This window comes from Myripristis murdjan, chromosome 15 (genome assembly GCF_902150065.1).
Source record: "Myripristis murdjan chromosome 15, fMyrMur1.1, whole genome shotgun sequence".
Taxonomy (NCBI): domain Eukaryota; kingdom Metazoa; phylum Chordata; class Actinopteri; order Holocentriformes; family Holocentridae; genus Myripristis; species Myripristis murdjan.
This window is the reverse complement of record NC_043994.1, coordinates 31,186,167-31,212,583: the sequence shown is the minus strand read 5'-3', so window position 1 is coordinate 31,212,583 and position 26,417 is coordinate 31,186,167. Positions and strand designations below refer to the sequence as shown.

General features: G+C 42.8%; 2 protein-coding genes across 2 annotated transcripts in view; both read left to right on the top strand.

Annotated features, from left to right (window-relative positions):
• The window catches only part of LOC115373055 (sulfotransferase 6B1-like), a 30,256-nt gene extending 8,297 nt beyond the window's left edge, over window positions 1-21,959 (top strand). The window contains exon 8 of the mRNA XM_030071292.1: window positions 21,477-21,959. The gene's annotated coding sequence lies outside the window, so the exon portion shown is untranslated. The remainder of the gene's footprint in view (window positions 1-21,476) is intronic.
• Window positions 2,756-21,959, top strand: LOC115373053 (sulfotransferase 6B1-like). Its single transcript, XM_030071289.1, has 7 exons — window positions 2,756-3,128; window positions 8,326-8,438; window positions 18,648-18,737; window positions 19,056-19,179; window positions 20,047-20,141; window positions 20,645-20,801; window positions 21,320-21,959. The coding sequence occupies exons 1-7, from the start codon at window positions 2,921-2,923 to the stop codon at window positions 21,445-21,447; spliced, it is 915 nt and encodes a 304-aa protein (XP_029927149.1). The 5' UTR covers window positions 2,756-2,920; the 3' UTR covers window positions 21,448-21,959.
• Window positions 21,960-26,417: the final 4,458 nt, after the last annotated feature.

Sequence of the window (26,417 nt, the reverse complement as noted above, 5' to 3'; positions counted from 1 at the left end):
GCTTCTGGAGGGAGGAGGAGCCAGCTTTGTTTTGTTTACAAACCACAACAACAAACCCTGCTCACCCTGCCTTTACCTGGAATCTAACTCACTCAGTCACAGTGTAAACCTGACGGTAAAACCAGAGTCTCACCTCTTTGAATCCACTGCCTCTGGAGTTTAAGTACAACATCAAGGCAATTTCATAATTAACACAAACCAAAATATCTTTTCACGCCAGAGTCTGCAGGATAAGATCACTTCTAGCTGAAGGTCCAGAGGATGGAAAAGTAAAAACACAAAACAAGAAACGAGCTTGTCAAGTGGCACAGTGGTGAGGCCCCGGGCTGGACGAGCGGCACCCAGAGAGACAGAGAGAGAGAGAGAGAGAGAGAGAGAGGGAGAGGGAGAGGAGGAGAAAAGAGAAAGATGGAGTAAAAAGGAAAATGCTCGTGAGAAAGGGAAAGGGCGAGAGACATAAGAAGAGAGTGAGTGAGGACGGGGAGAGCAAGAGAACGAGAGCTCATGAGGGAAGTGAGTGTGTGTGTGCGTGTGCGTGTGTGTGTGTGTCTGTGTGTGTGTGTGTGTGTGTAACCCTATCCTCTCCATATGGCCTCCAGCCTTGAGATCCTTTCCCTTTTCAACATCTGCTAAGTTTTAGGTAAATGACTCTGTGCAACATGAACATTACTGAGCCTCAGCGCTGCTCATTACACCACAGAGCTGCTGTTTTTTTTTCTTTATGATGAACGAGGCAAAAATCTGCCTCCGTCACCGGCCTGAGCGCTGCAGAGCTGTGTGTACATGCAAATGAAGCAGCTGAAACGCTAATGATGGTGTGTCTGTAGATTTATTCAGAAAAGCAAAAGTTAAAATTGTGATAAAGTAGATTACTGCAGGCGTGTTTCCATCAAGCCACTTTTTATGCAGTTTGAAAATGGAAAATGGTGGAAATCTGTCCCCAGACGCTACAACTTTTTAAGCAAATGGCAAAAATCTCAATTTTAACAAGTCATTTAGTCTCAAATCTTATTTTTTTTTTTTTTCAAATGGGTGAAAAAATCTGCCGGTGGGATGAGATAATCCTGCTCATTTCCAATGCAGTTTCACTTGTTTCATTGATTTTTAAGGCAAGTAGTTTAATATGTAGAAAAACAAGGCAGAAAAAAATAAATCAGATAGATAAATATTGAGAAAATGACATTTGATTCAAGAAAAGTTTTGGTCACAAATTGACCAGCGTCAGAAACAGGTGGGATTATCTCATCCCACTGGCAGATTAGTATCTTATTTGTTCAAAACAACAGATTTGAACTGTGAGGATGAGACTGAAGGATATCTTTGAATATGCACACTCCCAACCAACCGGCAAAATCTGATGTAGCCTGACTGTCGGCTGTGGGCATTTCCACTGTTTCCTGTGTCGTCTCGTGGAAAATATGAACAGAATTTGCCAGAAATTTCAAAATAAAGTCTTTCCTTCAGAGATTCACCAGCTGAGCTATATTTTGTTCTGTTAAATAAAGTGCATGAACCTGTTACAATTGGCCGTATAGTTCAATGTTTCTTGCATTATCCAATGTATTACATAGTTCAGGGCAGCTTGGCTGCTAAGCAGAGGACAGACACAGCAGGAGCCAGATGTGCTTTCTCTATCTTGTTATTTAGGTCTGTTGCATTAGATACACGCCCAGTCAACATTCACACACATAGCATCACACATTCTAGAAACAAGGCATGGACAGTGGTTGGCCTGTCCATGTCCGGGTAACTGGCCAATTATTCTCGGTTGCGTTTAAGTCCAAACTATGTACGGGGCAGGCCCAGCCCAAGAACATAAATGTGTATCATTTCCTGATATCGGGGCTCTTTCTGACTGAGATCCTGCGGGAGCTCTGTCACACTGAGACCAGCGCTGCCTTGCTTTATATGTGACCATAATAAATATTGCATCAGAAAATTGAAGACTGACTCCGGTCTGTTCTTGGGCTTTCAACAAAAGAATCGGGAGCTAACAAACCTAAACCTTTGCTAATTGAATTTGTTTTCATGCATCACTAACAAATGGGGAAACAGGCTGACAGATCAATGTGATTGGTTAATGTTCTTCATGGCTGTTCAACACAACGTTATGAGAACTGGAATAATCTGACCGTTTCTCCAGAGATTAGCAATTTGCTCGCAAACCCTGACACTGGTTCACATATTTTAATGGAACAAAATGTGATGTAATTTTTTTTTCCATGGGGATGTGGAGCTACACAGCGGACAGTGGAGATGCTAAAACTAAAATGAGAAAAATAAAAATTATTTACAACGATGATTTCTGCTTGTAGGTTTTATTGTGAATGTGACTCACTTTGTGGCAGCTGCATGCAGCTGATTTGTGTGTGTGTGTGTGTGTGTGTTTAAGGGTGTGTGTGTTTAAGGGGTGTCTGTATTCAGTCAGTCAGTCGGTACCTCCCATCTGGTGAACTTTGTGCAGACATCTGCCATCGGTCACCACACACACACACACACACACGCACACACACACACACACACACACACACATACTTCCGCAAACAAATCAGGAAACCTTGCCTGAGCTCATAAATCAGTGTGCAAGTGCTTTCCTTTGTGTGTGTGTGTGTGTGTGTGTGTGTGTGTGTGTGTGTGTGTGCATGAATCTTAAGTGGGAGGGTTCTGGTTCCTCCCCCTGTTGGTATTACAACTACTATAACACACGCATACACACACACACACACACGCCTTTTTTCCCTTTTCCCACCCCTCTCTCTCTCTCTCTCTCTCCCTCTCTCTCTCAGTGTCTCTCGCTCGCAGCTCAGCAGTCAGCTCAGTGTCTGTCTCACTGATCTGCTGTTTGTTTTCTTGTTTTTTTACTTTTGCATCAGAGGAAACTTGAGGCTTTCCTCTCTGAGCAGGTTCTTCACCCGTCAGGATGGACGGCGACTCGGCTAAAAACACTTTTGGGGCCGCGATAAGGTCCAAGGCGCAGGCGGCGCAGGAGGTGAAGGACGAGGAGAAGCTGTACAGGTATAAGGGAGTGCTGTACCCCCGCATCCTGTGTCCCGAGGAGAACCTGAAGGCTCTGGAGAGCGTGGAGGCCAGAGAGGACGACATCCTGCTGGCGGCTTATCCCAAATGTGGTGAGTGACCAGGACACAGTCACAAACTCCTCATGATGACGCAGCTTTCACCGTCAGAAGAATTGGAATAACAGCTCTGGGGATGACAGAAGTGAAAGTTATAAGTCCCTCTGGGCTCACAGGCATAACTGCATCTGTAGCAAAGCTGCTGTGACCTCTGACCTCTGACCTCCTCACTGCTGGCTGGGATGCTGGAGCTCAGGCTCATTTGACCTCAGCGGAAGTCAAAGAGCAGAAGTTAATGCCTAATATAGAAACGTGCAACTAAAACCTGCAACAATGATAATAAAAACTCTTAAATTGCTGTTAAAAAGTGATCAAGTAAGCCTCAGAGGTGTGAGCAATCCATTGTGTCTTACTGTTATTTTCCAGCAGCTGCAGGGGAGAAATTATGGAAAATTTTGCCTATAGCCGGTGACAGTCTGCTCATCTTAGAATTTTTAAGTCGATAAAAAAATGCTTTTTTAAAATAGTGTTTTCTCTTTTGTCTCTGCTTCATAATCAAGTGATTTATTTGGCTTCATTGCAAACTGCAAAATCGCAAAACTGAATGCATGAGGAGAAACTGCATGCATGTAGGATAAACAAGAAATCAAAGAGTCTTTTTTTTTTTTTTTTTTTTTTTTAATTTGCCGCAATGAAGACGTCTTTATTGCTCCGGTTAGACTTCCCTTTGTAAAGTGCCTCTGCTCCGCCTCCTCCGGCTTCTTTCCCCTTCTTCTTTTCTTTGGAGGTTGCATGCTGCTGTGCACACTGTGACCAGCGCTCGCCACAAACATCTGCTCGCTGCTGCTAAAAAAAGAGAGTGCTGGACGCAGGAGCCCGCCCGGCCCGTACAAACGTCCACGGCAGTCAAGTCGTTGTAACTCCGAGTCATAAAAGAGTCATGTGGTTTTTAAATTGAAGCTGCAGTGGCTGATAGTCATCAGACGAAATCCCACCAACTGAGATGCTGCAGATTCCTCCTTTCTGTCCACAGATTAAATATTAGCGTCGATACAAACTCGTGGGAAATCTTTTTCACATGCAAAACGTTGAGCTGAATTTAAGAGTGAAATGTAAAAGTGTCTGAGAAAACTGGACTCATTTTTCACTTCCTTTGGCTTCATTTGGCATCAAACAGCTTCACTGATGCCCCCCTGCAGGAGATATGGCTATAATACTACTACTACTAATAAAAATGATTAGAATAATAAACTCTATTTGCATTGCGCTTATTCACACAATCCTAAACACAAGCCAAGTGAGTCAATTATCCAAAATGTCTGATGTGGATCCAGCATCTGACGTGTAACTTCAGTCTGCGAGCTGAGCTTCTGACGTTCCCTTTTGATCAAACTTGTTAAGAACTTGCTCGACTTGACTGACGGGGATGTTTTAGTCTTAAAGCGACACACCCCCTCGGGTCCGCAGCGGGACGGGACGGTGGCCCTGCACGCGGCCGTGGGGGTGGAAGAGAACGCTGTGAGCTGCGGGAATGTGACAGGTTTTCTTTGGGGCGTGTGTTGACTTTGGGAGGCTTTGTCCCGGCTCGCTGCTGGAGGAGGAGAGGGAGGGCAACCCGATCCAGTCGGAGGAGCGGACCCCTTCACCCCCCCTGCCCCGCAGCTCAACACACAGGGGCCCATATGGCCAGGGGCCCGCATGGGGATGGAGCGTGAGAGGAAAACTGTGTGTGTTAATGTTACATGCAGTTACATCAGAGATACTCATCAGGTTGCGGAATTAAAAAAAAAAAAAAAAAAAAAAGATAAAAGGATAAATAAAAAGGATAAAACGATAAAAGACCTACCTGACATCTCAAAGATAAGGAGGCAGCACGCACGGCTGGCCTAACCTTTACCCTCACCTTTACCTCTACCTGTTTTACTTTCACAAGCTCATATTTACGGCTCGCTGCAGGGCTACTTTTCTGGCCTTGGATTCTGTTGCTGTTTGTTCCGCTGCCAGGATTTATAACCACCATTTGCCTCATCTCACTGCCATAAAAAATTTACAATCATTTACAATCCATGTTTCACCACAGGACACTGTCAGTCCTTCATTCACTTGACATTAAAAAATCGACTGACAGATCAGGGAGGGGGAATCTGTTCTCCATTATCCAGACTGAGCCTTTAACAGTCCACCATACATAACACAGTGGGTTGTATACAGAATGTACAACTGCTGGCTGATTCCTTTACTGTCTGTTGCTTGATGGCTGTTGGTTTCCATCGAGGGAAACAACATAAAAGACTCACGTACGGGTTCAAAGTACAAGTCCGAGTTTTTTTATTGCCGTAATCATGAGTGAAATAAAAAGCTAATAGAAAGGTAGCTATGGCAGATGGAATGGGGGGCGGGGGTGGGGTGGGGGGGGGTAACATTGGATAACTTTAACCTGAAGTGAATAAATAAATCTAAAATAGATAAATCTGTGTCACAAAGCAGCTTATCAATTAACAAACAATCTATTTCCACAAAAAATCTGTTCCTTAAAAAAGTAACTAGGCTACAAATGAAAACGAGACTTTTTGCTTGTCCACCCCGAAAAATATAGGGGAGCGCGGGGTAGAAACTAACGTGGGGTCAGTTGTAACACTGACTTTTAAGGTAGTTGCACAAGGTTAACCAGCAAGTGCTTCTGGTTAGTTCGTCACATGATCTTAAGAGAGCCCAGCGCGAATTTTGGGGGGAATTGGCTGCATTTTTGAGGAGATACATGTAAAAGTGTGTTTTACCACCAAGTAAGTGAATTTCTTTACCTTTCTAATTTTTTGACTGCTGAACTGTGTGTGTGCATTACCGAATCCAATCTTACATCAACGTATTGAGCATCATGTTGCCTAAAACATAGCACTGATTCGAAACATTTAGCTAACTCATAGTGAGTGCTAGACAGGTTTGAGAGCAGTGACTACACAGCGGGGTTGGTTGTAACGCAGTGTTACAGCTAAGCCACAATAAAAACAACTGCATATTTGTCACTAACATAAGAGTAACGTTAGCTACGTAGTGTAGCTGTGTGTGTGTGTGTGTGTGTGTGTGTGTGTGTGTGTGCGCGCGTGTGTGCATGCGTGTGTGTGTGTGTGTGCATGTGTGTGTGCACGCATGCATGCACAAGGTGGAGCATGTGTGTGTGGATATAACATGTGATCCCCTATCATCATGGGGTTTCTGCTGTATTCTTTCTAGTAGCTAGTGTATATTGAAACAGATACTCCAACTAGAGTATTAACAGATTTTTTTCTTCTGTGAGGCTTACAAGCCAGAGTTATGATTTATGTGGTGTCAGAATAACCCCATGTGGGATGGGTTGATTGTCTTTATTCATTCATTCATTCATTCATTCATCCACAGAATGATATTACCCCTGCAGTGCGCACAACACTGCACATCTGCATGGGTTTTTATTATTACTATAGGCCTATTTTTTGTATTTCCTATGGTAGGCGTATAGTATTCTCGTAATATCCTAAATGGGGTTCATGGCGTACTTGTGGTACTGTAGGCCTGCGTTTATATTATTGGCCACAAGACTTTTATGACAATATTGCTATAGTGTCCCTATAATATTCCTATAATATTAAAGTATTAAACTGTGTTAAACCAAACCTTTCTGTAAGTGTTACAACTAAGACTCCCTTTGTAGCAATTTACCCCACCTGTGGGGTAAATTGTAACATTTCTCTTCTTCCACTTAGGGTGAAATCCCACGGAAATGGTAGGTTCTAGAAACAAAGTTAAAGTGTTCATTTGTAGCAGAGATGTGTATGTTGCTTGTATTAAAAAATGAGTTCTCTAACTCCAAAATATCCTACATTTTTTTTGCCTTTGCCCTGAAATGTTAGGTTCTACCCCTCGCTCCCCTACCCTGTGTAACAAAAAGAGGACTAAAGCTCACACACTAACAAAAACTCAACTAAACCAAACTTTTTCAGAAATAAAAACTAAACGAAAGCAGCATTTAATTCAAACTAAAGTGAAATTGAAAACCAAAATAAAACGGACGACAAATGCAAAACTATAATAATCTGGATCCCGACTGGAGACAGGTTGAAAAAAAAAAAACCTGCAACAACTGAAATGCGTTTTTGCGAATCAAATTTAAGCCAAATTAGTTTGCAGTTTGAAATGCGATTCAGATCAGATTTCCAAACTGCAGAACATACTGGATATCACAATATGGCTTTTATTTTGGAGTAACGTTACAGCCTTAGTTTCTCAGTTTAATTGTTGGTTGTCCTATTTATTTTTCTCCTTGTGTTTATTGTATTTCATTTATTTATTTGTTTTCATAGTTTTTTTTTTGTTTTTTTTAAAATACTTTTTATTGTTGTAGCCTAAATATTAATCTAGCATCATTTTATTGTTGTCCATTTTTTTGATTTTTAGTCTTGCAGTGAGGCACTTTGCGCTGCGTGTTTGACTGACAGGTGCTGTGTAAATAAAGCTGAGTTGAGGTGACGGCTCGGCGGCATCACGTAATGAGAAAAATGACATCAGTCTGCTTCATCTGTGCTGTCGTCCGCTGCACCGGAGGAATCCTGCCCCGGGACCTGAGCAAACCACCCGGCGAGAGGCCGAAAGACGTGGCGTGTGATCCTCTTTTTGTTTTTCATCAGTTCATCAGTCAGTCGCTGATGAGCTGATCTGCTTCGCTGTGCAGCCTCAACACATCTCCACCTCCTGAAACCGCCTCACCACCTCATCCTGCTGGCACATTCATTTTTGAATTTTGAAAGCCAGATTTGCACGCTGAAGATGAGACTAAATGTTTGTTTGGCCTGTTAGGATGGAGCAGACAGGATGTGCTCATGGTGATCTGATGAGATGTCATCTGATGGGCCTGAGATCAGCTGGAAACAGGAACACACATTAAACCTGTGCACGTCTCCTCTCACTGTTTCTTGTAGGCGGCTGGAGAATCTCTCACTGTGTTGTTGATATTTAAAAAAGAAAAATGTAGCAAATCCCAAAGTGAAGCAGAAGTAGATGCATCAGCAGTCAGTCTGAAGGGAAAGTGGGTTCACCAAAAAAAAAGATGTTTCACAAGATAGACAGATAGATAGATATACTTTATTGATCCCAACCAGGGAAATTCTGGAAACCAGGGAAATTCTGGAATAATACGATCTTTAGGACTGACTGTCCACTCTGTCATCTGCAAGTGATGTGTGTGTGTGTGTGTGTGTGTGTGTGTGTGTGTGTGCAGGTTTTAACTGGATGGAAGGGGTGCTGACGAAGATCATGGCGGCAGGAATGGGAAAGCAGCCTCAAACCTTGAAGCCTCCACTGCTGGAGTTCTTTGGACCGGACATGATAAAGGTAGGCTACCTGCAGGGGGGTGTGTGTGTGTGTGTGTGTGTGTGCCACCCTGTCTTCTAAAAATTATGTTCCCACACAACTTAACTACATTCTAGGAATACAAGCTCATTGCAAGCTGTTTTCTCCTCTGCACGTCCAGTGGTTACACGTCTAACAAGCCAGGCTAATGACTCCCATAGACTTCAAGTCTTTATGCTAAGCTAACAGGAAATGCTACCCACAGGAACTGAACCACTGGACCCTCCTGATAAGCATATTTTACTGATAATATATTTATAACCAACAACTTTCCAACAGTCTGGATGATAATCTATTCAATATTTATGATTTCCTTATGAATCATTTATTAAAGAGCGTGTGTGTGTGTGTGTGTGTGTGTGTGTGTGTGTGTGTGTGTGTGTGTGTGTGTGTGTGTTGGAGTGTGACTGATGCATGACCTGCTGACTCACTGAGCGTGCGGCTGGGTTTAAGGGCAGGTGTGTTTTTCCAGTGTGTGTGTGAGTGTGTGTGTGTGCGTGTAAATATCATTCTGTTGAAGATAGGAGATTAAGATTGTCAACAAAATGTAGAGATAACGTGTGTGTGTGTGTGTGTGTGTGTGTCTGTGTCTCAGCATGTTTTTGTCAAGTCACCGTCACTGAGCCCAGTCCTGTAAAAACCTGCTGTTTTGTATTAACCTGCATCACATGTCATATAATACTCTGTAATACTGTAATACTGTAATACTGTGATACTGTAATGCACTGTGAGTCATGAGAGCAGCAGGTTAAAGGTGCATTTCCACATCCGATGTCACGAGAAGCAACATCGGCGTGCAGTGTGAATCTGGCAGCTGATCTTGATTTTGTCTTAGTCGTGGTCTGTCGACTAACATGCATGTTAGTTTTAGTCACATTTTAGTCATCTCAATTATTTTAGCCAAATTTTAATTGATGAAATCTATAGAACACGTCGTCAGAGTTGTTATGAGTAACAATCAAAGACTAAACTACGGTGGCCCTGAGAGCTCAGCGCACTGCAACCGAACCAAACACATGCAAAGTAAGGAAACATCCTCAACAATGTGACAACACGTGTACAACGTTTAGAAAACAAGCTGCAAATTTATATGACAACACAACACAGAAACACGCAGCATTCAGAAAACATGTTGCAGTTACAATAAACAGCAGCAGCAGTGATGAACACGTCTAGCTGCTGGAAACAGTCACAGCCATCAATGTGTCAACTGACGTCTTCTGTAGCTACTTCAGCGAGTGTGTAAATCAGTGTATCGTTGGAATATTCTTTTAATTTGATCAGCTGGTGCGTGGCAGGGCCTTCTGAACTCTACCTGGAACTCACTTGATTCCTCTTTCTGTTCCACTGTTATAAAAAATAGTGGCGCAACTTGGTGGGCGTTATCCTGTTATTTGTCTGTGTGAGAGATACAAGGTGTGGCGTGTGAGCGTGTGAACAGGTTGAAATGCGTGTGTGTCACGCCCAGTGCGTGAGACTTTAGAGCCCTGCTGTTTGTTTTCTAACTCCCTCATATTTGATAAATGAGGTTGCACATTTTAACCGAGCATTCATTCATTCACTCCGTTATTTATTCAGGGAGGGTCAACTGAGAGCAGGCTTTCGCTCGGATTACATAAATAAACAGTAAACACAATATACAATCATACAAAATACAATACAAGAAGAACGAACACCTTAATGTGTACAAATACATTGAGAGAACACAAAACCTGTGAGAACTTGTTTAAAATTCATGAAAGGAATCAGGAATCGGTGCAAAGTGTCTGAAAGCGATCTTTCCTGTCTCTGTCCTGACATTTGGGACATTAAGAGCTAATGGATTACAGGCACAAGTGCTATAGTTAACCTGCCTGAATGACAGCGAGCGTGTTAAGCAGTCAGGAAGCTTGTTAAGCATGGCCTTATCAATAAACCATGTACAGTGATTCTCTCTTCTCAGAGCCAAAGAAGTCCAACTCACATGTTCACAGAGCGTGCACTGAACTCATTACCAGTTATCAATCTAATGGCTGAGTGACAAACTGAGTCCAGAGGTTTTGGATAATATCTCTGTAATCTAGCACCGATAAAAATGTGGCTTGCACCAACTGTTTTCTAGAACATTGATTTAGACATGATTTATTTCTGTAGAGATAGGTTTAGATAGGTTTGAGTTTCTTTAAAAAAGTTAGCATGTGGCTAACATTAGAGTCGCTCCTTTAGGCTTTGTGCAGCTGCAGGACAGACTCCTGATCCTCTGGGACCAGTAACAGGGACGACAGATGAACCCAGCAGGCTGCGTCCTGTGAGCTTTGCTCTCTAGTTGAGTCTCTGTCCTGTCGCCGCTCAAACAGCACAGGTGCAGCAGTTATAGTGGGAGTTTCCACGTCTGTCCCAATAGCTGCTTTTCCAGTAGCGGCCACAGTGCTTTACAATGACAGTAATGTGTGTAAAAATGGCCAGAACTCCAAAAATCCTGCTATGTTGATCCGATATGATTCATGTTTTGTAGTCTGGCAAATTCCAGCTGAAATGGCTAAATGAAGTATCTCCACTTACCTGAAGCAGCTACCAGCTAACACCTGGTGGTATATTTTGATAACAGTTTACCTGCAGAAACAGTTTCAAAATAAGATCTGGATAAGAATAAGATCAGCTCCAGAAACCTCATGAAAACAACCTTTTTGCTCTCCTGTCCACGTCTCATATTAGTCATTATATAGCCTATATATAATATTAGGCTCCATGAAACCCCCAGAAACCTGTTAATAAAACAAACCGACTGAAAAGCAGCTCTTTTCTGTTTCCTGGGGATTCCCTAACCTCCGGATCTGAAGCACCGCAGGGCCCCTTCCACTGGGCAACTGTGTAATTTTTTTTTTTTTTATGATTAACACTTTATTGGCATTTTGGTATAACAAACATTACAAGCATATAAGTGACAGCCATCTGGTGATAAGACCACCAGCAGTATCCGTGATTTGCTTGTACAAAAGAAATATTACTGATAGTAATTAAGACAAGTAAAACCACAGACGATATAAAATAATAAGAAACAAAATAATGAAAAGAAAATTACACAAAAGAATTGAGACATACCAAGTAACACCAAACAATAACATACTCCATACTCAGCGAAGACATATAGTGACAATAGTGAGATGTAGACCAATCCATGCCGTAAAGGTAGAAGTGAATAAGGGCACAGTGAGCAAACAGGGCCCAAACCCTGGAACTCTTCCCATTTCTTACCCCCTAGCCTGGCCCTCTAATGTAGGAGAGATAACTTCCCCATTTTGAGTAATAGCTTTCCACTCTATCTATAAGTCTGTATGACAGGCCTTCTAATGCAGCAAGTCTACCTAAATAATTGTGCCAAATATGTACGGGGGGGCAGAGGGGGCCTTCCATGCAGAAATAATGAGCTTGCGCCCCAGCATCAGTGCTGTCTGCATCCATTCTGCTGTCTGGGATGGGAGGTCCTTGAGAAGTGACGGGTCCCCTAGAATGTACAACCTCTGAGAAAAAGGCACATCACACCCTATGATTTGTGTAACATTATTGTGAATCTCAGACCAAAAATCTTGTATTACAGGGCAGCTCCATAACATATGAGTTAGTGTGCCCTCCTCAGTCTGGCATCTCCAGCACTCTGGGGATTGTATTAATTTGGCTCTATATAACTTGGAAGGAGTCCAATAAACTCTATTTAGAATCTTGAATTGTATTAACCTAGTTTTAAGTTCCCTGGACATCTTTTTAGAGTTTTGTAGGATTCTACTCCATTCTGTCTCTGTGAATGATACATTAAGATCCGCCTCCCAAATCAACCTGAGAGTGGATGTGCCCCTCTCCGAGTGTTTAAGCAACACTGAGTAGTAGACTGAGGCCTCATGCCCCTTCCCAAAGACACTCATTATATGTGTAAGAACGCTCACAGTAGGGGGAGATGTTGAGAGAGAACCAAAGGTATGGAGCAATAAATGTCTGAGTTGTAAATATTTCCAAAACTGATGCTGTGGTAGATGAAATTGTGCCTGCAAATCACCGAAAGACTTGAGTGCACCCCCCTCATATAAGTCCCCAAGGACTAAGATTCCCCTGTCGGCCCACAACCCCCAAAGAAATGGAGATTTTCCTATGCAAAGTTTAGGATTAAGCCACACGGATGCTGTGGTGTGAAGATAAGGACTGATGTTAAACATGATAGCTATCTTCTTCCACACCCAATGTAGGTGTGAAATGATGGGATGGGTTTGTGCCCCTGGTGAAAGCTTAGTAGTAATAAAATGTATAAGGGGGAGTGGGCCACACAGGGGAGCCTCAAGATCAAACCATGGGGGGGCTCTCTCAGGAGGTAGTGCCCATTAAACCATGTGTCTAAGACTGAAGGCATAGTGATAGAGCAACAGGTCTGGGACCCCCAACCCGCCTTGATCTACCGGCCTTTGTAATTTTTTCAAATTTAATCTAGGACGTCTATCATTCCATAGAAATTTATTGCACAATTTATTGAACTGCTTGAAATATTTGAGGGGAAACTTTATTGGAAGTGTCTGTAATAAGTAATTGAATTTAGGGATACAATTCATTTTTAAAACATTTACCTTGCCCCAGAGGGAGAGGAACAGAGGGGACCACCGGTCTATGTCTATCTTAAATTTGTCCAGGAGGGGTTCAAAGTTAACACGCGTCAAGTCGGATAGCAATGGCGGAAATGTGATGCCTAGGTAATTGATGCCTGATCGAGGCCAGGTGAAATTGCCAGGTTGAAATAAGGTCTTGGGACAGTAGGGTGTCAGAGGGAGTGCCTCTGACTTGGCCCAATTCACCTTATAGCCAGACAGTTTGGAAAATTGACTGATGGTTTTGAATAGGGAGGGGAGAGAGCGTTCAGGTTCTGTTATAAAAACTAACGCATCATCTGCATAGAGCATCAGCTTGTGATTACCAATAGCTGTTGGAATACCCGGGAAGTCAGGGTCTCTGCGAATCGCTGCTGCAAGAGGCTCCAGCGCCAGTGCAAATAGCAGAGGACTCAGCGGGCAACCCTGTCTGGTGCCTCTATGAAGCTCGAAAGGCTGCGAAATAACACCATTAGTTGTAACTGAGGCTCTAGGATTGGTATACAAAAGTTTTATCCAGCTAATAAATTTATGGCTAAAACCAAAAGCCTCCAGCGCAGAGAACAGGTATTGCCACTCAACCCTGTCGAACGCCTTCTCTGCGTCCAGGGAGAGGGCTGCAGCAGGGGAGGTGTTAGACTGGGAGGCCTCATTTTGGGATAACCACATGATGTCAATCAGTCGTCTGATATTATCAGCGGAGCAACGAGTTCAGATGAAGCTGACTTGATCGGGATGGATCAGACTGGTTATCACCTTATCTAGTCTAACAGCTAAGATCTTAGAAAGAATTTTGGAATCACAATTGATCAAACTGATCGGTCTATAGCCCTTGCAATCTAATGGATCTTTATCTCTCTTTAGAATAAGAGAGATAAGTGCCTCAGACAGTGTGGGAGGTAGACTACCCCTTTCCAGGGCCTCATTATACATCTGTAAAAGTAAAGGGGAAAGCTCCTCAGCGTAGGCCTTATAGAATTCCGCAGTGTAGCCATCAAGGCCTGGGGCTTTGCCGGATGGGAGGCCTCTGATAACACCTGTGATCTCCTCTTTAGTGATTGGAGCATCCAACAGATCTACCTGGTCATCTGATAAAGTGGGGAGACCAAGGGGAGTCAAAAATGAGTGTATCTCCTGTTGGTCGGCTTCTAACTCTGAAGAGTAGAGTGTTGCATAAAAGTCCCTAAAAGTCTTGTTTATGTTGGTAGAGTCGGACACGATAATGTCACCCTCTGCTCTAATTGCTGGTATGGCGCTCAGTGCTTCTTTCTGCCTAATATATCGAGCCAGCATTTTCCCTGCTTTATTGCCCTCTTCAAAATGTTTTTGCCTAGCTCTGAACAGAGAGAATTCAGCCTTTTGAGTCAAAATAGAATTAAGTTCAAATTTAAGTCTGGTCAGATTTGTCAAGTTTGTAGGAGACATATCTTGTTTAAAAACATCTTCAGCAATAGCGATCTCCCTTTCCAGATCAATTTGCTTAGAAATGCTTGCTTTCTTTTTAAAGGAGGCATGTTGTATTATATGACCTCTAATAAATACTTTAAAAGCCTCCCAAGCCACACCTGCAGAGGGGGCAGTTGGCAGATTGGTTTCTTTATAGAAACAGATTTGTGCCCTTAATGATTCCTTAAAGTCTTGGTCAAGTAAGAGGCTAGAGTTAAGCCTCCACCTGGGAGACCTGGCAGTGTTGTAAAAAGGGACCATATGGAGAAACACAGGGGCATGATCAGAAAGGTGGATGCTACCAATCGAGCTGGACATTACTGAGGAGATCGCAGAAACAAAAAAATAATCAATTCTGGACAGTGCATTATGAGGTGGGGAGTAAAAGGTATAGTCTCTTGCAGATGGATTAAATAAACACCAGACATCCACTAAGCCAGAGGCACTGCACATCTCCTGCATAACAGAGGCCGACCTGCACTGACGCTGTGAAGGGGTGCTACGATCTAATATGTTATCCATGACTTGATTAAAATCACCTCCCATTAAAACCGGATGATCCCCCATGTCATTGAGTTTATACTCAAGCAGCCCAAAGAATGTAGGGTCATCAGTATTAGGGGCGTATATGTTGGCTAATATTACTTTATGACCTTGGATCTCAGCAAGAAGCAACAGCAACCGTCCTGCTTCATCCCTACTTTCCCTGATGTACTTAAACTGCAACTGTTTATGGATTAGGGTAACTACCCCCCTGCTCCGGCTACTACCGCAGGAGGAAAATACATGGCCCACCCAATCCCGGCAAAGTTTCCTTGATTCCTGGGCTAGCAAATGAGTTTCTTGGAGAAACACAATATCACATTTCTTAGATTTAATAAATGTCATAATTTTTTTCTTTTTGATTGGGTAATTGAGACCATGTACATTCCATGTCATTAGGTTTAAGGCCCTTCCCTGATCAGCCTGCATCATATAATTTATATAGATCAAATGATTGATGTATGTAGAAAATGTAACCTATCACTGACATCATCGCTGAGTTACAAACAGTAAGAAAACAGGTATCTAAAAAAAGAAAAAAGAGGTAGACTACAGAATAAACACATCCAGGGTGACTATGAACACCCGTCACCCATAGGTGCACAGAAGGCACCAACTGTAGTGCTGAGACTCTTGGAACCAGCTAGGCAATACAGGCCATATATGATCTTCCCAGAGAGATCAACAAACGTGTGTGAGCCCTATGTATCCTTAAACAAGAAAGGGTGGATAGTCATTCATGGAAATGTAAAACGTAGGGCTTACTTGTGTTCCTGGACCTTCATATGTCTCTAGTTTACCTTAGTTGGGCATTGCATTGTGGCTCTGTCCAAAGATGAAAACGTACAGTCAATCAGAACCAGTCTCCGACGATGGCAAAAGGAGTTCCAATATACTGACTATGGAGACAGAGAACGAATGTAATCCAGCGCTTTCTTGGGGTCTGTGAACTCACGCCGGCCCTCCGTCGTCTTCAGAGAGAGCACAGCCGGGTACAACAGGGAGAACTTGACTCGTCGCTCGTGTAGCAGACGTTTGCACTGATTGAACGCTGCCCGCTTTTCGGTGACCAGTTTGGAATAATCCGGGAACACCATGATGTGATGGCCATTCCAGCTCACCTTTACCTTCTTCCGTGCCGCTTCGACGATGCGTTCCCTATCCTGATACCTTAGAAACCGGGCGAGGATTGCTCTGGGAGGCTGGTCATCAGGTCTGCGTCTGGCTAGGGACCGGTGCGCGCGGTCGATTTCGGGACCCACCGGGAAGTCAGTTTCCAGGAGCTGTGGGATAACTTCGCGTAGGAAGGCTGCTGCGTCTCGACCCTCGGAGCCCTCTGGGAATCCAACAAAACGTAAGTTATTCCTCCGGCTCCTGTTCTCCAGGTCATCCACTTTTTGACGTAACATTTCCACTTCACTCTTAGTAGCGGGAGGGGTAGCTTCCAGCGCCTTGTGAGCATCCTCGAGGAAATCTAGACGGGATTCCGCGTTACTCAGGCGCTCACCAATGTTGGTTAGCATGGATTCCACCGCCCTTGTTGCTGACTGGATAGCGTTGAGCTTGCTTTCTTGGGTCTCGGATGTTTCCTTCAGTAGTGCATAGATGCTTGAAATTTCTTTAGCCATTTGGTCGGTGGTTCCGGCTGTGTCGGAATCGGGCACCCGAGGTGAAGGCATGTTATCGTTGCTCACTGTGTTGCTAACTTTAGTTGCACTTTCTTTGCTAGCTTCACCAAGTTTGCCTGTGTCTTGGCGTTGTGTCGCAGACTTTTGCTGATTCCCCGGCATCTCTTGGCTGTGCAAACAAGGTCTATGTATCTTCCTGTACAAGTCACATCACTTGGCCAAGAAAATATAAGGCATATAGCTCTAAGTTTAAGCGAAAAAAGCTGCCTTGATTGCGGAGCCTCTCGACTAAGCCGCCATCTCCACTGCCTGCGTCACCGGAAGTCCTGGGCAACTGTGTAATTAACAACACATGACCGCGGGTGTGTGTGTGTGTGTGTTTAGCACATAAAGTTTTTACAATCAGCAGCTGTGTGTTGTCCTGTGGTCAAGGCTCCCAGGATCCCACACTGTCAGCACACATTATCAAGATGTCATTTTTTGATATTGAGATTAAACAGAAATTACAAACATTGTTTTTTTGCAGAGCACAGATTTGAAGGTTTTGAATTTGTGCAGGGTCATGCACGGAGGTTGGAGCTTTGTGTGTGTGTGTGTGAAGAAAGAAATTGAAATGAAAATCAGGCAGCGTCGCCGTCTCACCTCATCAAAGTGTGGAGACGGATAAAAGCCTCAAGTCCCTAGAATTCAGATCTGGTGAAAGTCCCAGTTCCACATAATTCACACGATTTCTGCCTTTTCTAATGTGACTGAGACGAAGACACCATTTATTTACCGAGCTAAAACTCCCAGAAAGACGTCAAACATCCGTTTTTTTTTTTTTAGGTGAGCAGGTTACCGAGACACTACCAGCCTCTAACAGGGCATGTGTATGTACATGTGCTTTTGCAATGATGGAAAATAAAGGAGGAATAAAGGAGAAGTGGTCTTTTCTAAAGGGAAACTGTTTATGTCTTACCAAATCATTTCCTGCTGGATTTCAGGGTGAACCTTCACTAAACTGCCTTAGTTCAAACCCTCAGCTCTCTGTCAGGTTACACAAAAATCTTTAGGGTTATCCTTATGTAACACCCTCGTTCAGGCTTTGACCACCAGTGTAAATGAGGCAAAAGACAGACTGTTAATCTCAATTTATTTAATATTACTAACAATAAATATGGATAAAAGAAGGAGGCCCAAGTCGAGGGAGGGGACAATCTTAACTGGACCAAAAAGTCAATCACGGGTAGCTTGGTCTCATGCCCGGGCCCTGGCGAAGCCGAGTGGTTGTCCGGAGCACCCAGGTAGCTGGTTCTGCTGCGTAGCCGGTTGCTGTTGCTTCCTGTCTGGAGTCTCGGGGGGTTACACCAACGGCTGCTCCGCTCACCCGTCTCCACAGCACTCACGGCCCTTGGGGGATCTGCAGTGCCAGCAGCTGCCCAGAGACTTGGTCCTGCACATGAATGAAAGCCCAGCAAAACAAAACCCTCCGGCAACCCTTGTGACTCCACTAAATATGCTGCAGAGCATGAGGTCCCACACCTCACACACCTGTGACCGATCAGCCCAATTACCAACCACTGCACACCACTCGTGACAGACACACCCCAAACACACTGCCACTGCACACCACACCACACTGAAGGACACACCCCAACACAATGCCACTGCACACCACACCACTACCACTGCACACTGTTCCCAGCAGTCACTCAATTTGGCAAATACCAGTCTATCCTGTTACACTTATATTACTATATTCATGCAGAAGTGCATTAAGTCTTAAGATGCATCTGCTGTTATCCTGTGTATTTGTGGTGTTTAGATATTGCAAAAAAAAAAAAAAAATGCAAACAAATTAATGTTATAGTCAAAAAAGTGATGCTGTATGTGTATGTGTATGTGCTGGCCTTTAAAGTCAGTAAGACAGTAAAACACTGAGCAAAACTCACTCAGTATTCCACTCAGATTAACCCCTCCCCCTCCAGGTCCTGGACCAAGCCGCCTCCCCGAGGCTTCTAGGGCTTCACCTGCACCCCGACAACATCCCCGCCTCCTTCTACACCAAGAAAACCAAGGTCGGTGACATTAAAGGGGCATTTCAAAGCACTGGGACATCACACACGTCTCACATTATGATTCAGGCTCCACAGTTTAATAAAAACTCAGTACGATGTGATTGATTGGAATTAGATTTATTTCTGAACCACAGCAGAGGCATTTGCTCGCTGTCATGTAAAGTTTTTAAAAATCCTGTCTTTACAAAGTGGCAATAATGTCATTTGGATGGACAGCTCATGAAACTGAGAGTCTCGAATTTATTCTTAAAAAATGTGTGTGTGTGTGTGGTGTGTGTGTGTGCGTGTGTGTGTGTGTGTGTGTGTGTGTGCGTCCAGATGGTGGTGGTCTTCAGGAACCCTAAAGACACTGCGGTCTCCTACTTTCATTTCTCCAACGGCAACCCGGTGCTGCCATCGCAGTCCTGGGAAACTTTCTACCCTCAGTTCCTGTCAGGAGACGGTGAGCACCGAGAACAAACAAACAAACAAACAAACAAACAAACAAACAAAACGTTAAAAAAAAAAAAACCTGCTGCAAAGGCTTTTATACCGTTTAAATCCCATTATTTTGTGATCAAAATTACAAACCTTTACAAATCCCAACTGGAAGGCTCAGGCGTTTCCTGGTTTCCAGCAGGTAACTGGTCCAAGGTGGCGCTCATGTGCCAGTTAACTCATGAATACAGTAAATACAGTAAATATGATGCTTCACTATGGTGGAGCATGGTTCTCTTGTTCTCTTCAGCCAGTTTGGCAAGAACTGCTTCATGGCAATATAAATGAGAAGAAGAAGAGGAAGAAGAAGAAGAATAGTGATTTAAAAAAATGCACAATTGGAACCTGAAAGGCTCCAAAACACCAATTTAATTGCTAGCAAGTGGCCGATCCCACCAGCCTGTCCAGAAAAGCTGTGAACTGTGAAAACCACCAGCACCTCGTTTGGAAAACAGATGTTGGATCGAAAAGGAGAAGCTGTTTTCCAAAATGTTTATTCCCAGGACATTTTAAATGAGACACTTTTACTTTTTACTGCAGCAGATTTTTACTGCACTACTTCTACTTCTACTGCAGTCACATACCAGCAGAGGAACAGTACTTCTACTTGTACTGCAGTCACATACCAGCAGAGGAACAGTACTTCTACCTGAGGAGCAGTTTGTAGTTCCTCTTTCCACCACTGGAAGAAGGACAGTTACTGACTTTGAAAAATAGCCTAACCCTAACCCTAACCCTAAGTACAAAATGCTGCTCAGTACCACTGTAATTGTAGCTCCATATTTCCTGTCCTGATCCGTTTGTGTGTGTGTGTGTGTTTGTGTGTCTGCAGTTCCCTGGGGCTCGTACTTTGATCACGCTCTGGCCTGGGATAAGAAGATCGACGACCCCAGCGTCTTGATCGTCACCTACGAGGAGCTCAAACAGGTGGCTCACACACTCCTTTATTTTATTATTATTATTATTTATTCTGTTTTAGTAACTTAGTCGTGAGTTATAATGAAGTGGCTTTCCTTAGATAATGATGCAATTAATATGAGATGTCAAATAAACACACACAGCTTGTAATGTTTAGTCCAAACACAAATTTAGCGTCACACTGGAGGAAAATTACACTACACCGCAGTCACATTTTCAGATTTACACAGCTTTTTGATTTTGGTGAGTTCTTTGGTGTCCCCGGCTGTGTGGTCATACAGTGTCTGATGGCAGCGTGTCTGGGTTCTGGCCAGAGGGGGGCGCCAGCACTGAGAACAGTGACTCGTGGTTGAGGCTGCAGGGGTTTTAAAGACAAATAGATGGTCTGGCACAGCCTCACATACACTAATACGATTTGCTCTGTCAAAACAAGCACTTTAAATTCTGTTTAATGACATTCTGTTTGAATGAAGTGGCTTGCAGCTTTACATGGCCTCCTGTCTGTGTCCCAGGACCTGAGTGAGGGCGTCCGTCAGATCTCCAGCTTCTTGGGCTTCAGCCTGACGGACGCTCAGATCCAGAAGATCTCAGAGGACAGCACCTTCAAAGCCATGAAGGAGACCTCCGCCAGCTCCCATGGCCCTCTGGGAAATGTATTCTTCAGGAAAGGTGGGTTCAGCAAGTGTGGGCTGTTTTCTTAAACTTGGGAATACTCATTTTCTCCATTTTTTTAAGCCCCTTTCACTTTGATTTCTCCTTAAATTTCACAAGCTCAGTTTATTTTTTATTTAATGTTCTACAGCATCTCATTGGTATTTTGTATCTGCTTGTCCTGTGCCTCACTGCAGCTCCTGCTGAAGCTGTGAAGTGATGAAATTAAACCAAAAATCTGTGTGACTTGAGTGGATAGAAATAAATATATTAAATATTGATGACTAACTATATGCAAGAGTTCTCAAAACTGAACTTCATCAAGGTATCGTGAAAGACTCAAAAATAAGCAATAAATGTCTAATGTGACACACAAGATATCCACATTTTTCCACTGGTATTTTGGGTTTTAACATAAAGAGTGCGAATAAATATGTGTGTGCAATTGTCATGATGTAACTCTGAGGGTAGCTAAGGGGAAATCTGAGGGGAAATGAGGGATTAAAAAGCGAGCTGATGTTGCTGTTGGTGTGCAGGCGAGGTGGGCGACTGGAAGAACCACTTCACAGCAGAGCAGAGCCAGGAGATGGACCGAGCCTTCAGCAAACAGCTGGCAGGAACCAGGCTGGGAGCCCGACTCCACTACCAGCTGTACTGCCAGTAGGACGCAGGGAGGACGCACAGCTTCCACACATCCAAGCCCTGATGCCCTTATGATATTCAGGTTTATCAAGTGATTCTGATGAAATCGACTTTGCATGGGCCATGAAATTCACTTAGTGCCTTTAAATGATCCCTGCTAGCCAGCTTAAATTAATATTTGCCTCCAAAGTACGGCTGTTAGGCTGCAGGACGTCCCGTGTTTGTTTTCAGATTCAGTCTTGCAGGTTTGGTTTCCAGACAGGAGGTGGAGGTGCCTCCTCCGCCTCGTGAGGTAAACCCTTCAGCAGAGGAATTCCCTTCATACTGGCAGCGACCTGTATTCATATTGAATGCTGTTCTGTCGTGTTGTGCAGCTGCTGGGGCTGGAGGCAGACGGAGACTGTAATCTGTTCTTTTCTGTGAATCTGTGGCTTTGGAATCAGCAATAAACAGTTATGGGCTTTCATGCACGAGCATATACATCCTGTACATCACTGCACATGCACAGTTTGGAAAATAAAACTGTTTCTCTGGCTCGCTGGTTTGTTTCCTGATCATTCACTGTCTCACACACAAACACACATCCATGCCACCAATATTCAAGCGGGTGGGGGAGGGGGTGTTGCTGTGTTTGTTAGATCTAACTTGCCTGTCTCTATTTTAAGTGCTGTTTCTGTGCCACACTGTTTTGAGCTGATTGTTTTGAAAATCAATTCATCTCATGACAGGTCCTTTAATCTAGTGGGTGTTTATAGACCACCATCGGCTGTCCCTGGTTCTATCAGTGCTTTAGCTGATTTGCTTGCCCAGTTTGAGCAGTCTGAGCTATTGATCCTGGGTGACTTAAACCAGAACTGGTTATCTAATGATTCATCCAGTTTAAAGGAGATGTGTGCAAATTTTAACCTATCACAGCTAATTGAGGAACCAACCAGACCCAATTTGAAGGATCCATCAAAATCTACCCTGATTGACTTAATCTTTTCAAACAGGAAGGAAAACATTACGGCCTCTGGGGTTTTTCCACTTGGTTTCAGTGATCATTGTCCTGTGGTATGCATACACAGCTGTAAGCAGGAAAAAATGGGCTCTAAAATTGTTTTTAAAAGGAATTTTAAAATTTTTAATGAACAGTCCTTCCTCAGGGACCTTGCTGACAGTAATTTGTGTCACACCTCTGACATTCCTAATGTTGAGGGAGCGCTAGAATATCTTACAAATGTTTTACTTGCTGTCATAGATAAACATGCACCACTCAAGAAGCTCAGAATTAAGGAAAGATCAAGCCCATGGTTTAATTCAGAATTGTCTTTGTTATTCAAGGCAAGGGACAAAGCCTGGTCACAAGCCAGGCGTACTGGAGCAGCAGCTGATTGGCTTATTTTCAGACAACTAAGGAATAAATGCACATCCTCCTTACGGAAAACAAAAGCAAACTATTACACTGAACTGATTTTCAAATCTGCCTCAGATCCTTCAAAATTCTGGAGAGCGGTAAACACAAAAGATAAATCTTTGTCAATCCCACCTCATATTTTGTTTAATGGTTGTCTGGTAAATGAGGCATCTGATATTTGCCAGGCTTTTAATACTCAGTTTGCTTCCGTTGGAAAAATGGCTGAGATCGAACACTCAGGAGCAGCCTCTTGTTCTAAACTTTTAGCCCATTTATCAACTCCTATTTCCACCTCACCTGCCTGTCCTCAGTTCACCCTACAGGCTGTCACTCCCTCTGCTGTGAGTAAGGCACTGCAGGCCATTGATTGTAGGTCAGCAATTGGTGAGGACAACCTAGAACCTTTCTTTTTAAAGCTCGCTGCCCCTTTTATTACAGAGCAGGTAACTTATCTTTTCAATCTTTCTATGTCTAGTGGTATTGTCCCTCTAGTTTGGAAATCTGCTCACATAATCCCACTGCATGAAGGTGGTGATAAAAATGATTTAAATAACTATAGACCGATTTCCAAACTGCCCTGCCTTGCTAAAATACTGGAATCTTTTGTAAATGAGCAGCTCAAATCATTCCTCTCAGAAAATTCTGTGTTGAGCCCAAATCAATCTGGCTTTAGAGCCCAACATAGTACCATCACTGCTACTACCATGGTTTTAAATGATATTATTTCTGATGTTGATAACAAGAAATACTGTGCGGCACTTTTTGTTGATCTTACAAAAGCGTTTGACATTGTTGATCATGCTCTGCTGCTTCAGAAATTATATGATATTGGTTTTGATTTGAATGCCTGTAATTGGTTTTGTGATCTATTTGTCTCATAGACAACAATCTGTAATCCTGGGTAAAAATCGCTCTAAATTCCTGCCACTGGCAAAAGGGGTTCCTCAAGGTTCCATTCTGGGTCCAATTTTGTTTTCAATTTTTATTAATAATGTTACAACCTCTATAACAGGCTGTAATGCTCATCTCTATGCAGATGATACAGTCCTATACTGTTCTGCCGATACTGCTCAGTCTGCTGTTGAAACCCTTCAAATGGCTTTTAACGCACTTCAAGATGCTCTCTTCAGCTTGAAATTACTACTGAATCCAAACAAGACTAAATTTATGCTTTTCTCTCGTAGTGATGTTGATATCAACATACCACTGTGTATTGCGACCCTGGATGGTCATAACATTGAGAGGGTCTCAGAGTATAAATATCTTGGTATTTGGCTGGACCAAAAACTTAATTTTAAGTTTCATATTGCCATGCTTGTTACCAAGCTGCGTCAGAAAATAGGGTATTTTTTATAGAAATAGAGACAGCTTTCCTATGTCCTGCAGGAAGCGGGTAATTGAGGCAGTCTTCCTGTCAGTCCTGGATTACAGTGATGTTATTTATCGCCATGCATCTGCTTCCACCCTAAAATCATTAGATGCTGTTTATCACTCAGCCTTAAGATTTATTACTGGTGACAGTTATTTTGTCCATCATTGTGTTTTGTATGATAAACTTGGCTGGACTTCCCTGTCTGTCAGACGGAATAGGCACTGGCTTGTTTTCATTTATAAAGCCCTTATTGGAAGGCTTCCTCATTATCTGAGCTCTCTATTGAGGTGGTCCAGTAGGAATTACTCCACACGCTCTTCCAATTTTTTGTTGCTCCAAGTACCGCGTCCACGCACTGAACTTGGAAAAACTGCTTTTAGCTTCTGTGCAGCTCACAGCTGGAACATTTTGCAACGTGACCTGCAACTTAAAACATTTGTACACCTCGACCAGTTAAAATCCTTGATTGCTGATTATTTTACTCATAGTTGTAACTGCTTTTAATTTTGTCCCTGTTTTATTCTGTTTTATTTCCCTGTTTTATTCTCTTTTAATCCCTGTTTTATTCTGTTTTAATCCCTGTTTTATTCTGTTTTATTCCCTGTTTTATTCTATTTTTTGCTATTTTTATTGTAATTCCGTATTGTTTTTATGGTTGTTGTACATTCGGCATCATTGCAAATGAGGGCTTGCTCTCAATGATTCCCCGAATCCAAATAAAGGTTGAATGAATGAATTCAAGCCCAAGTCGAGTCATGAGTCATCAAAATTTGAATTGGAGTGAACTCCAATCAGACACTTCTTGTTTCAGGTAAAAATGATGAAGAATGACATTTCTTTAGCTTTTACTATCAAAAAGCAGAGGTGGTCAGGTGTGCTCTCTCTCTCACTCACACACACACACACACACACACACACTGCTAGTTGCTCATATATATAAATCTTTATTGCAGACTAAATGTCCATGTAAAATAACAACTATTCATACATAAAAACAGAAAAAAAAACCCAAAAAGATACAATACTGTGCATATTAAGAGACATGTAGACAGTTTTTTCCAGTGTCGTCTCAGCTTTGAAATGAAACGACAGCAGCAGGGTTGACCAGAGCCTCTACTATACAGTTCTCAGACTTATCTAGTCGACACATAAATCCATACATCAGTTGCCTCAGTAGTGCCTCACAGGTAGACACACCTGAAGATACAAACAATTGACTGGCACTATGCCACCTAGGTATCCGGAGCAGCAATCTCAAAGCATCATTGTATGCTACTTTCAGCCTCTGCATACTCCTTTTCTTGTAATTAAACCACAATTGAGCAGTGTACAGTGGCATGACATAAGATGTGAACAGGGAACATTTTACAGAATCTGAACACATAGAAAACCTCCTTAGTAGAATATTGGCCTGAGTCCCCATCATAGTAATGATGGGGAGAAATAGTTATGTACGAGTCTGTACATTGGTCTTTTAAGGAAAGTCCTACTCATTCTACGTTTCTTACAGCCACAGTGAAGCTTTCTGTTCCCTCCCTGATGTTTACAGCGGACACCTCTGGAAACATTTTTTTTTATTAATTTTTAATATCAGTATTATTATTTTTTTCCCCAAAGCCTTTGAGACACAGTATGTCATGTCATGTCATGTCATTTTGAGTCTTCTCCACTCTGTCAGGCTCAGAAAATAAACTCAGTCAAGACAAGACCGCAAGCTCCTCTCTGAGCAAAACAAAAATAAACTTTTAGTTTTGTTTCGCGGTGTGAAGCAGCTGACTGCTACCAACAAGATCACCCATCGACAGGGTTTATGAATGGTTCATAATAAGGTTATTCTTGGGTTGTAAACACTTAATAAATCATTAATAAACAATTTTAAACAAGTTCTAAAGCAGTTTTCAATCATCGATGTTGGCTCACTATTTGGCAAGATCAAGTTACTGCTGCACTGCATCTATTCTGTTAAATCTCAGATCAGTTGCTTTTTACTGGTACCACTTTACTTTAAAAGTGTTAGAACGTGTTTATAATTGTTTATTAATGATTTATAGAGTGTTAACAACCTAGTTAATAACCTGATTATGAAGGGTAGTCTTCCTGTAAAGTGGTTTGCAGCTGTTGCCGGATTACGTCCTGGGGTCTTTGCTGCCATCTGCTGCCCAAAATATGAAACTGCAGCTCCCGGATTAAAGAAACTGGATTGATCTGCTGGAACCGCGAGGGT